Source organism: Phasianus colchicus, chromosome 1 (assembly GCF_987193195.1).
Source record: "Phasianus colchicus chromosome 1, bPhaCol1.hap1.1, whole genome shotgun sequence".
Taxonomy (NCBI): Eukaryota; Metazoa; Chordata; class Aves; order Galliformes; family Phasianidae; genus Phasianus; species Phasianus colchicus.
This window is the reverse complement of record NC_143436.1, coordinates 142,000,442-142,013,675: the sequence shown is the minus strand read 5'-3', so window position 1 is coordinate 142,013,675 and position 13,234 is coordinate 142,000,442. Positions and strand designations below refer to the sequence as shown.

The 13,234-nt window shown below is 37.2% G+C and overlaps 1 protein-coding gene across 1 annotated transcript in view; it reads right to left on the bottom strand.

Annotated features, from left to right (window-relative positions):
* Positions 1 to 352: 352 nt before the first annotated feature.
* NALF1 (NALCN channel auxiliary factor 1) overlaps positions 353 to 13,234 on the bottom strand; it is a 455,149-nt gene continuing 442,267 nt past the window's right edge. The window contains exons 2-3 of the mRNA XM_090129017.1: positions 12,645 to 12,816; positions 353 to 1,063 (exon numbers count right to left, since the gene is read on the bottom strand). Of these exons, the coding sequence (XP_089985143.1) occupies positions 768 to 1,063; positions 12,645 to 12,816 (468 nt within the window). The 3' untranslated portion in view covers positions 353 to 767. The remainder of the gene's footprint in view (positions 1,064 to 12,644; positions 12,817 to 13,234) is intronic.

Below are 13,234 nucleotides of genomic sequence, written 5' to 3'. Positions count from 1 at the left end.
TTGCTCAGTCAACAGGTTTGTGCAACAGTGGCAGAAGCACACTGGAATCGTGTACCCATTCATTGTGATTACACAGACAGAAGCAAGTGTATGTTGTCTGACATGAGGAGGGGAAAGGAGATGAATGGTTCCCATGGGTAAGAGGACAGTTAGATTTGTTGGTTTTTTTTTTTCTCTCTTTTTTTTCTTTTTCCTTTTTTTTTTTTTTTTTTGTATGTGTTTTTTTTTTTTTAATCTTTATTTTGTTTTCTTGTTCCTTTTTGTGTATTTTTTTCTTTTTTTCTTTTTTTCTTTTTTTATCTTTTTTTTTAATTATTATTATTGTTTTTTTTTTACTATGCCATGGAATCATAGCAGTCATTCCTCTAATAGAAACTGACAGGACATAAAAGACAGAACTATCAGATGAACACACACAATGACTAGAAATATATTGACAGAGAAAAGACTTAATTTAGCTTTGAGAAACTGCCCCAAAAATAAAATCCTGTATTAACAAGTGCAAAAAACAAACAAAAAAAGAAACTCCAAACATTAAAACACAGTGTATAAAATGGTGTGAGAAATTTAAGTCACCATACAGCCTTTTAGTCAATAAAAAGCTGTGTTCTTGTGTTCTTCTTGTTTGGGTAGTGGCCCATTCTTTTCCTTTTACCCAAAAGGTCATTGAAGAAGATATCTGAGGGTAAAGCACTCAGTCATTTTTATATTTGACTGTAGTCACTTGGGCCTCTTGTATTTCTCTCATATAGGATGAATCCTTTTTTTCATTCCTCATTGGTTGAATTATCTTCCAAAGTTGTTATGCCTCCAAAGCCCAGTCCTGTTGAGTTCTGTGCTGCTGAGACTGTTAGTACTGTATGTAATAGAATTAATACAAGAACACACAGTTTAAGTCTGCTGTTACACAGTCTTGATGCTGATGAAACTGTGAGCGATGTCCTATGACACATTGTTGAGCCACTTGTTTTTATAGTCCCTTTGGATTGATGATCTGATAATAGTCCCCATCTGACATCACAGCATTCTGGTTCTGCATTGGTTGGATAGTATTCATTGAGCCCTGTAGGGTAAACACAAAATAAGCATCAAAAGACTCAAAAAAGTTTGGTAGAAGCTGGAAGGTCAAAGAAGCAGTTGATAGTTCAGATATCTTAGCCTAAACAATCGAATTTATATCTTTCAATTAGCTTCAGGCTCTCAGATGCTTACCATTTTGTATAATTTGGGAGATACATAGAATAGCAGAAAGCAGCATCTAGTGATCGTTCAACAGAAGTGTGACAATGAGTGTGACTGTAGAAAGAAATGGAGCTAAAAAAGAAGTCATTGAGTTCCTCAAGAAAGCCTGTTATTTAATTTTTTCCTTTTGGGCTAAGTAGCAACTAATCAAAATGGATATTTCCACACAAATAAAAAATACCTTGAATTTATTCCTCTGTCTGTGAGCACATACCAGTAATATCCAGGAAAATGTAGACAAAATAACAAATACTGGTATGATGACAACATTGACAATATTGATTTTCAAAGTACTACAGATCCAACAATTTCACAGGAAGTTTCCAAATAAAGCTGTTCAGACTCTGCTTATTTACACTACTTCAGCTGAATTCTTCCATCTGCAATGATCTCTTTAGTATATCCCAGAGGTGAGAAAAAACTTTCCTTACTATGCAGTAATTGGATCTCTTGATATTTCTTATTGTACAAGTAGGTCATTTCTGCCTTTGGAACTGCACTGAACTACTCAGCCTGATCTCAATATGTATTTTTTAATAGTTAGAGGAATCTTTTCTTTTCCAAAAGATACAATCACCTTTTTGGAAAATGCCAGTGCTGTTTGTACTATTGTAAGGAACAGTATGATAACCAGACATAACCAGAGTGTTCTATTTACTTCTTGTTTATCTTCTTCACTGCTAAACTATCAGAACATAGCTTAGCCTGATTAGAGTAATAATGTCTAATACAATGGAAAAATATCTTTTCTCCAATTAAATAGATATTATAATATTTTTTGCAGTAGCTACTTACCTTAGAGTGTCGTGAAGTTTCATGGTAAAATAACCTTTGCTGAAATATTAAGATTTGGAAAGCAGCTACTTAACTGCTATATCTTTTAAACCAACTTCACATCTAGAAACAAGAACTACATTTTGTCTAAAGTATCACAGCAAATCTCTTTTCTTTTGAAAGACAAAGTCTAAACGTTTAGGCTCCGCTACTTAGATCCACGCTGATTGAATTATGTGAATATTCTATTAAGAAATCACACACATCTTAAAATAAGATACAACTGAACTCTTTTATTTCTACTTCCATAATATTGATCTGCAAATACACCAGAAATGTATTAGGTATGATGAAGATGTTAAAATGCAGATTAAACATACATTTTTTTACATGAGTCCAAATATATTTTAATTTATTTTTTAATTCAATCAAGTTTTTAAAGATACACATTGTTGGATGACATGTAAAGGGAGGGTTTACTTTATAGGAAATCATGCAGTCTTAACAAATATGCAGTCAGACCAGCCCTTGAAAATGATCTGTTCTATTACATTATGGAATTTCCCTTTGGTTGTTGCAAATATTGCTGCTATAATATAGTGGTCTTATTGCTAATGTCATACTTCCTGAAACCCATCTTTTGAGGACTATAAGTGCCCAAGTTTGTTAACATGGTACCATACTGGAAGTACCTCACAAAGCAGGTAATTATGCAGTGTGTTCCGTGACTGCAGAAGATCAAACTACTAACAGTAATTGAAGAGCCACAGACAATGCTTAATGCTTTGATCCTGGTAGGGCTTTCTTACTGTTCCAACTCTATTTCCAAATTTTCTTGTTATAGGAAAACCCCAAATTCCTTTGAAATAAAAGCCCATGTATGCAAGTTGGTAATCAAAAAGTATTTAAATAGTTTATATGCACTTACTGAATTATAAATTAATTGAGGGCAGCTCTACACTCAAGGCTGCACTGAACTTGTTCCTTAATATAAAATTAAATTTCCTCTTTATTTCAATTCAGCAATTGAATTTAGGCTTTGAATTTGCAGTTGCATATTTAACGATCAGTTAACTACAGAACCACTATTCATGACAGTTGCAGAACATGTAGATAAATTCAGTCAGAGTTCTGCACCAAAATAAGAAAGCTTAATTTCTGTGCCCCACCACATACTCATTTGTAGCTGTGAGTACCTATTTTGGCCTCTTGGAACTCCTCACTCAGTCTACTTATCCAGAAGATTACAGACATGACATTTACCAGGAACTCTGGAAGCTGGCTACTTTAACTTTGGAAGGGCATGGAGAAAAGGACTATTTTGCTCTTTTATGAAAGCATCTCATGTGGACACAGTTTGAGAAAAGGAATAAAAATGATGCATTTATCCAGAAGACCACCAAGACTCACCTCCTCTTCTGTCTTTATAGTTCAGTTTGCAAGTATCATTACTCTGTACTGCTTGGATGATTGGTAATTTTATTTCTGAAATTGATCCACCAACTGTTACTGGCTCTAAAACTACTTTGCTTTTCATATTCCATTTAAAATTATCAGTTCTAGATTTCCTTTCCCCTATTTTCCAACATCCTCATATATTTCACCAGAAGAAATCTTAGTCCATGTGGAAGATTTTGGACTTTAATTCATTTTGATATCAAATAATTTTCCATTTAAATATACAATCACTCATGAAGACCATATGAAAGAAATCTCTTTGCTTTGTAATAGTAATTTTATTGATGTACGTATAACATTGTGATTATCAGCACACGATACAGTAGACTGTATTTACCAACACTGATGCAAGAACTAAGGCTATTCGTTTGAGTTAATGGAGACTTGAATATGGATAAATCCTGTGTATCCTGCTCACCTGAATCATACTGAAAGAAAAATGAATGACAGTATGAGCATCACTGACTTTGTGTAGAAACGTCCTTGTGGGAAAATCAGGAAACTGCAAATATTTTCTTATGCTACAATTAAAATTTTAAAGACTGTGTCTATATATATGAGAGCTGCTGCAAAATAGTACCTCCTACTTTATAATATTGGTCCAAGACATCAGAGACAGATGGTGGTGGTATGGCAGTAGAAACTGAACCTTGTCACCAATACTGCATTATGTTTTGTTGCCATTTGACAAATGGCAACAGAGGGGCAGTCTGACAAGATGGCTTCTGACATGGAAGTGTGAATGAATCAAAGAGGAGGGATAGAACTCCTCCCTGTGGAAAAAAGGCACCCATTACCATTTGTCAACACTTGCTGAACATTTATGAAGACCAAATAGTGGACGTGAGCTCAGTGAGGAGGTGGGTGGTGTGTTTCAACAGTGGTGACAGTGATGTGAAGAACAATACACATCCCAGAGAGCCACACACGTCTGTCATACCACCAAATTAAGAGCATATAGATCAGCTCATCCCCACAGATCATATAATGGTGGTGACTATACTGAAAAATAATGTCTTCTAGCTGAGAATTTGGTCAAATACTGTTTTTTTGTTCTTTCTATTTATTGTAGTTTCCATGGAAATAAAGAGGAGACATTACTTTCAGAGTGACATACATACGTAATATATTACTGATCAGCTGTATCACCAGCTAATTCAGAGAATGCTGTGGTTTCTACCTGAGCATGTGCATTTATTTTGCACAGGAGTCCACATGCAAAAAAGTTTGTTGCATTTCCACTCCTCACCCCAGTATTGTCAGTATGTGCCATGCTTGTATATGAATCTGGATCTGTGGCAGCAGGTCTTGCTCAGCCCAATTGGTTTCTTTCATACAGGAAGAGCCATGGAGCTGTAGCACTTTGCAAATTGTACTTCCCATCAAAGGAAACTGGCCTGGCTGGTATATTTGTGGTCATGAGTATTTTGGAAAGATACAGAAATAAAAAATATATATATATTTAATGTTTTGTTCTTTTCCTTATTTTCTTTCTCTGTTAGTATAAACCATGGTCATATTTTACATAAATTTATGATTTATTTTGAGACGTATATCAAGCTTGAAGAAAAGAACATATACTATAAGAAGAAAACACAGTTGAATGTAGTATACCAGAAATTTTGAATGCTCTTATTTGTTATGATGCACAAAGTGATTCATGCCTGCCAAGAATGATCCATCGAGCAGTGACATCATTGTATCAGAGAATGCCAACACTCAGCTTGACATTTCTCTTTCTGAGGAGTTATTTCTGAGATTTCAATATTAACATCTTCCAACTACAGAAGGCAAGAAAACTCATTAGACATTATATGACTAGATTTAATTACTTGCTTAAATCTGATCTGGAAGCCAGATCTCTTTGATCCTATCCAGATGGTCCTCTCAATTTCTAAATTGCTGTGTCTATGACACATCATGATGCTTCTATTTAGGTATATATTTTATACCCTTTGCATTATAAACTTAAATGTAAAAGAAATCTTAAAGACAAAAATAAAATAAGAAGAAAACACAGTTGAATGTAGTACGCCAGATTCTTTAGTGAACAAATTATTTTAAACTTCTGAATAAAGCTATCTAGATCTTTTAAAAAGATTAATTTTCATTTCAGACTCCATTCCAATGGTTGCAATAGATAAGGATATTCATTTTCTTTCTTCACCTTGCATTGTTGTTTTTTGTTTGTTTGTTTGTTTGTTTGTTTGTTTGTTTGTTTGTTTGTTTGTTTTAAACATGTATGGGACTAATCTCATTCTGATAGTGTGTACACCTATAAAACCAACCAAGCTACAGTAAGTCAGAAAAATAAGTAAATAGCTGGCACTCAAGACTACCCAAATAACTTCTTTAGCTCTTCTATGTTGAGATGCAGGTTGAGTGTGAGATAATTTGCCTCTAGCAAGCATCTGGTTTTCCCTACTTCTCCTCCAGTTCTGTTCCTACTTTGTGCAATATTTATTGAGAATACTTACTGCTGTGATATGATAGGAAAGGAAAAGTTCATACCTACAAACGTATTGTGTTGCTATGTTGTTCAGGGATATCTGTAAGCTAATTACTTGGACTGTGTTTTGTAGAAAAAAAACATTTGCAACTAATAAATCTATTATACTGTGGGATCTCCTTCATGGGAAAGCCCAATATTCAAGACTCTAAAGTGAGACTGAACTCAGACAGATGAGAAATTTATGTGACAGATTCTAGTGCAAAACCACAGCAAATTTTCCTTGTAAGGAGATTCATACCTAATAATGATTTTGGCTGTGAATAAAACATCTACAGTCTTTGCATCTTTTCTCTTAATCCACTGTGAGATGGCAGCCAGTTAGACAAAAGCGGACTGTGGGCTGGATCAGTCCTCAGACCAGCTGCTGAACTGCACTGTCCAGAAATTAGGAGTTCTAAAATATTACCAGTCTCTTCCCAGTTCTCTGTACATAGAGTTATACATTTTCAACTCTCTTTTTCACACTCAAAGAGTGTGTGTATAAGAAATATTCAACGTATTCCACTTGCACTAAGGAAAAGAGAGGAAAAGATGACTATGTACATGATAGGAAACAGATACACTGTTATTCATATTGTTTTCATAGTAGACGCAACACAAATCTTGACTTGGAACTTCAAATAGGATTCATTCATTGTAATCTGTTGTGTATGTGTGTGTTTGCCTAGACATAATACTATCCCTCTTGAATAAGATTCTCTTTTGCATTAGCAATTGCAGATATTTGAGCTGCACAAAGAAACATAACATGAAAGCACTGGAAAACTGGATGTCCCATAGCAGTTCCTGACTGAAAGACTGATATCTTTCCCTCTATTTAGTACAAGAAAATTGTGAGGGATTAGGGGACAGGGCAAGGACATAAACCATTTTCTAACTCCAAATTTCCATAATCAAAACCACACCATAATTGTTTAAATTAATCTCCTAAGTACTTTCTTTTTCTTTGTAATGCAGTTCCCAACATCCTCACATGCATTTCTATGAAAAACAGAAATAGTCAGCTAGTATGGCATTCCTTTTCTTGCTTCCTCTATCTACTTTCATAGAGGAAGTTTACTTTCTACTTGGAGATAAGGCTTTCTCCAACTAGAATACTTCTTGCTCATTATAGCAATTCTTTAGAAATTTCCAAGAAGTCATTACTAATCCATATTATAAACTACATTTTTTTCTCCTCCTTCCTTCCTTCCTTCCTTCCTTCCTTCCTTCCTTCCTTCCTTCCTTCCTTCCTTCCTTCCTTCCTTCCTTCCTTCCTTCCCTCCTTCCCTCCTTCCCTCCTTCCCTCCTTCCCTCCTTCCCTCCTTCCCTCCTTCCCTCCTTCCTTCCTTCCCCCCTTTCCCCCTTCCCCCCTTCCCCTCTTCCTCCCTTCCTCCCTTCCTCCCTTCCTCCCTTCCTTCCTTCCCTCCTTCCTTCCTTCCCTCCTTCCTTCCTTCCCTCCTTCCTTCCTTCCCTCCTTCCTTCCTTCCCCTTCCCTCCTTCCTTCCCTCCTTCCTTCATTCCCTCCTTCCCTCCTTCCCTTCTTCCCTCCTTCCTTCCTTCCTTCCTTCCCTCCTTCCCTCCTTCCCTCCTTCCCCCCTTCCTCCCTTCCCCCCTTCCTCCCTTCCTCCCTCCCTCCCTCCCTCCCTCCCTTCCTCCCTTCCTCCTTTCTTCCCTTCCTCCCTTCCTTCCCTCCTTTCCTCCTTCCCTCCTTCCCTCCTTCCTTCCTTCCTTCCCTCCTTCCTTCCTTCCCTCCTTCCTTCCCTCCTTCCCTCCTTCCTTCCTTTCCATTTTAATTTAATCATGCTAAAAGACTGAAAATGAGTAAGTCTAGCAGTACAGGTGTGATTGCTTGTTGTAATCATGTCTTAAGCCTGTCACCTTTAATGACTTTATATAGCCACAGTAACTTTTTTTAAATATCTGTAAAATATATCTATTTAGGAATCCTAAGATCACAATGACAGTCAAGTTTCTTGGGGAGAAATCACCTGTCTTATGCTATTTTCTCATCACTTGGACTTTCCAAGGAAAGACAAAACCTTTTTACGTACTCCAGTAACCTTTTTTATTACAGTCTCCAACTTTAGTAAAATCCTGTACTGAAAACAAGCAAAAACAACAACAAAACGAAACCAAAGCCTACACACGTGGGTTCCCTATCCCAGTTTCCTGTTTATTTGTGGATATTTGTGGCTTGCAGTCAGCAGGCGCGCTGCCAGCTCGGCTCAGTGCACCGCTCCCCGCTAGGTGCTGCTGCCCGCCGCTCCCGCAGCATTGCTCAGCGCCGCTAAACCCCCCCGGCCGCCTCCAGCCCAGCGCCAGAACGTCTGGAACGTCTGCGTTGATGCTGCGCGATTCACCCTGTGTTCTACAACAGATAAAAGCAACTACAGCCAGCACTTCTTTTCCTGTTACTTGTCTCCCATGATATATTGAAGGGCTTTGTAGAAAACAGTTCTGTCTTTCCATTAACCTAAATCTCTTCCTAACATTAGAGGAAATAGTCTGTTACTATGGCAAGGAGGAAGGAAAGCCCTTATTATAGAACTATTGCTTCTAAAACATTATTAAAGAATACCAGAAGCCACAATTTTTTTCCCTATTTATTTATTTATTTATTTATTTATTTATTTCAGTGATAAATCATCCTATAAGCAGAGAGGTGCCTTCTCCAGAAGATAATATTCATCATATCATGTTATAGAATCACAGAATGTCTGAGGTTGGAGGGATTTTTAAAGATCATCCCATTTTAAAGTTTCCACCTCTCTGCCTTGGGCAGTGATGACAACCACTAGATCAGACTGTCCAGGGACCCCTGCAATCTGATCCTGAATGCCTCCTGTGATGGGACATCCACCACTTCTCTGGGCAACTTGTTCTACCACTTCATCACTCTCTGAGTAAAAAAATTCTTCCTAACATCTGATCTAAATCTCTCCTCTTTTATTTTAAATCCACCCCCCCTTGTTCTATTACAAACCATGTCAAAATTTGGTCCCCCTCCTGCTTGTACGTTCCCTTCGAGTACTTCTTGCCCAACTTCTTCAGACTTTCTTCGTAGGAGAATCATCTTTGTGGTCTTCTTTGGACCTGCTCCAAAGAGCTCCACATCCCTCCTGTACTGGGGATCCCAGGCCTGGATGCTGTACTCCAAAAGGGACCACACAAGGGCAATACAGGGAGGGACAGTCACCTTCCTCACCCTGATGGCCACCCCTCTTTTGATGCAGCTGGGGATACTGTTGGACTAATTATCCATATTCCTCAGTTAGCTAGCAAGTCTTAGTTTCATGGATGTGAAAAATCTCATACCAGCATAATCCACTTCAGATCCTGCTGGATATGAATTCTGCAGTCTTGATCCTGAGGGTGCTGACTCAACAAGACAAGAAATCCAATCAAATACTAGTGCACCAATGACATGAGAATAATATTTATAATTATATCACAATTTTATTTTAAATACTTTCAATAATACTCTGGTGATTAACACCAGCTACTTCAGATAGACTGGAGTCAGTACTGTTAGTGGGTTGTAGAGACCTACTCCGCTCATCAGGTGCAGATGACTACTTAGGCTGAACTAAACAGCCTTTGTCTCTACGGACCACATACATCAGATCTTCATTGGCTACAGTGAGAATTTAGTCACAGAGTTTATGTGTAGATACTTAGATTATTATAATCTGCAATGAAAAAGTTCAGTCCTTCCCCAAATCCACTTTTCATCCCAAATGCACGTATACTGACTTTTATTAATCTTTTCAAAATCATCTACTTTATGTGATTTAGGAGTGAATTTGGACTTGGACATTTAGTAGGAAAATGAAGAAGTAGATATGTATCTTAAGAGATTTCTATAATAAGTAATGACGGCTTTGCTTACTATTTTTTGTTCATTTTCCTTGGGTATGCATGTCAGTGTGCGTGTGTAAATACATGCACACACATATATATATGTATCTTGTATACATGTATATGTATGCAAGAGGTAACTAAAAAGGCTTTGTGTCTCTCACTTCAAGTGGTATTGTTCTATCTAAACTAGAAAATGATTCTAATTTACTGCTTCTATATGCACATTGGAAGGCTGTTAATATTTATGAAGTGAAGTGCTAGGCTACACTAAACAATAACTCAGTTTACATTTCATTATATTGTCTGCAAAATGTAACCTAAGTATTGCTGGATTGCGTGCAGTAAGTTTAATCTTCAAGATAGAATATAGTAAATGTTTTGCTACCAGAATTCCCTTAAATCCAAATACAGGTAATACAGTGAAGTGAGTTTCCTCAAATATTACACTTGCCTCTGAGGTGGCATAAAGCATTTTTGAGGTTTTATAGTTTACTCTATTTTTGACTAGCTCATATTGGGCAACCCATTTAGAATATCATATCATGGCATGGCATGGCACGTTACGGCACGGCACAGGATAGGAGAGGAGAGGAGAAAGGAGAGGAGAGGAGAGGAGAGGAGAGGAGAGGAGAGGAGAGGAGAGGAGAGGAGAGGAGAGGAGAGGAGAGGAGAGGAGAGGAGAGGAGAGGAGAGGAGAGGAGAGGAGAGGAGAGGAGAGGAGAGGAGAGGAGGGGAGAGGAGGGGAGAGGAGGGGAGAGGAGAGGAGGGGAGAGGAGGGGAGGGGAGGGGAGAGGAGGGGAGAGGAAGGGGAGAGGAGGGGAGAGGAGGGGGAGAGGAGGGGAGAGGAGAGGAGGGGAGAGGAGGGGAGAGGAGGGGAGAGGAAGGGGAGAGGAGAGGTAATGGAATGAGTTTTCAGGTAAAACTGGAGAATGGTTCCAAAGAAAGGCTAAACATACTAAGATCTGGAAATACATATATATGTGTATGCCTTCGTCATTTCCTTTGGTATAGTGCTACTATTTTGAGATCTAATCTGTTTAGGAGAAGTCACGATAGAACACATTACTCCAACCAAGATTGAAAGTTTCCCATAGCGTTACTGGGGAGATCTTACTCAGAGAGATGCTACTAGGGAAGTTGGTACTATAAATCGTATTTTATTCCATCTAAGCAATAAGCCTGCAGCTATAAACTCTGTAAGCTAAACAAACTATTACTGTGAGCTTAGTCTGTACAAAGTTGGAAGAGATCTTCATTTAGACCAACTGCTAGGGCTGACTGAAGGGCTAACCAGTTAAAGCATGTTATTGAGGCCACTGTGCAAGTGCCACTTGGAAACTGATGGAGCATCAACCACATCTCTAGGAAGCTTGTTCCAGTGTTTGACCACTCTCACAGTAAAGAATTTTATCTTAATATCTAATCTGAACCTCCTCTGGTGAGGCTCTGTGCTGTTTCCATACGTTCTGCTACATTAGTGATCAGGAAGAAAAGCCCAACATATCACTCTATGCTTCCACTCCTCAGAGTGCCACACAGACAAATGAGGTCATCTCTCATTCTTCTCTGGACCAGACAACCCAAGTATTCTCAGCCTCTCTTCACAGAACATAAATTCCAGCCTTTCAGCTATCTTTGTTGTCTTGTTCTGGATGTTTTAAAGTATACTAATAATTTTTTTTTTTTTTTTCTTTTTTGGCACAGAACTGCACAAGATATTCAAATTGAAGCAACACTACCAATAAATACAGTGAGAGAATCAAATCTTTTGATCAGTTGACCGTGCTGTTATTAATGTACATTGAATGTGTATCAAGCTTTGCACTGCAGCCCTAATTTAAAGTTAATTCTGTCTATTTGTAGGTATTTAGATCAAGATGTCAAATGATTTTATTGCCAAAAGTCTTTTGATTGATTTACTGGGAATAAGATGCCTGAATAGATTCTGAATTCTCAGTTGATACTATTAGCACCAGAAATATACAGATGATACTGATATAAGATGAAATTCAGTGTGATGGATCAAGTCTGATTAAATAAATAAATAAATAAATAAATAAATAAATAAATAAATAAATAAGTAAATCTGATGCACCTGTGATATACCTGCTTGTTACCTATCAAATTCTCTCTGGAATGTCAAAGGAATGTCAAAGGAATGTCAAAGGAATGTCAAAGGAATGTCAAAGGAAAAAAAAAAAAAAGATTTATTAAATGATCTATAGACTTACATTAACAATGATTTTTTAAAATTAAAATGTTCTCAGAATCTAACTAGTCAAGAAGAAACCAAAAGATTAGTGCTTTAAGGAGAAAGCTCTGATTCTTAAAATTCTTCACTAGAGAAAAGCCTTTCCTAAGATATTTACCATCCAAGAGCTACTGCACATTTCTGATTATTGTATCTCAGATCCTTTGTTCATCTGACATAGGAATATGGGTGAAGAAAGTTGAAAATAGTAAAAACTGATCTCATATTTCTCTTTTTTTCTGAGTATTTTGTAACAGAGTTTGTTTTTTCTGACTCTTACATTAAACAGAGCTACAAGTATCCTCAATGAAATTGCACAGCACAAAAAATAACCATAACCGATTTATTCTAATAATATTGTTTTATAAAGGTAATGACTGTGGCAAGCTGAAACACAAATGTGCATATTAAATCTGGGCTCAAATCCTAGGACCTCAGAGATGTCTTTGTTACGAGGAATACCTTCAGTTTCTCATAATTGAAATGATAGGAGGAAACATATTCAAACTCTCCTTCACATTTAGATTTATGAAAAAAAGTGAAATTAGCTTTTTTATACTATACCTGTACAGATGAAACTTGATAGTCCTCCATAGATGACATCATCATTGTCTGGTAATATAAAGGGACACCTTGTTTGAACCTCCAAACAGTATTGCTTGCAAGGAATTCTGTTGCTGCAGTGAAACTGTGTGACTTCAAAATACTGGGAACAGAGCCAGGCTTTGTAGACAGTCTGGAAAAAGAGAAGAATCAGAAGTATAGATGGATGACAATAGCACTGTCATTATTAGAAGAACATACTGAACTGCACATCTACATTAACACTGCTTCTGAAAGCAAATTTTGCGACACTCTCATCTGGATTAAACACACTTTTAACTTTTTACTATCTTCTCACTTCAAAAAAGAACAGTCCAGCCAAGTAATAAAGAAACAGCCACTCAGGATTAGGCAAAGGCTATTATTTTCTTAGTTCATAAATTGGTTTGTTCTTCTCTTAGATGTATATTTTTATCATGAACACATGTCACACACCCCTGTCCCTGTACCTTATGAGATACAAACCATAATAAGAATACAATTTGTAGCTAGCGAGGGAAGGAAAAAAGCTTTTAAAGATAAGTGCAGTCGTTTCAAGCAAAACTCAGGCC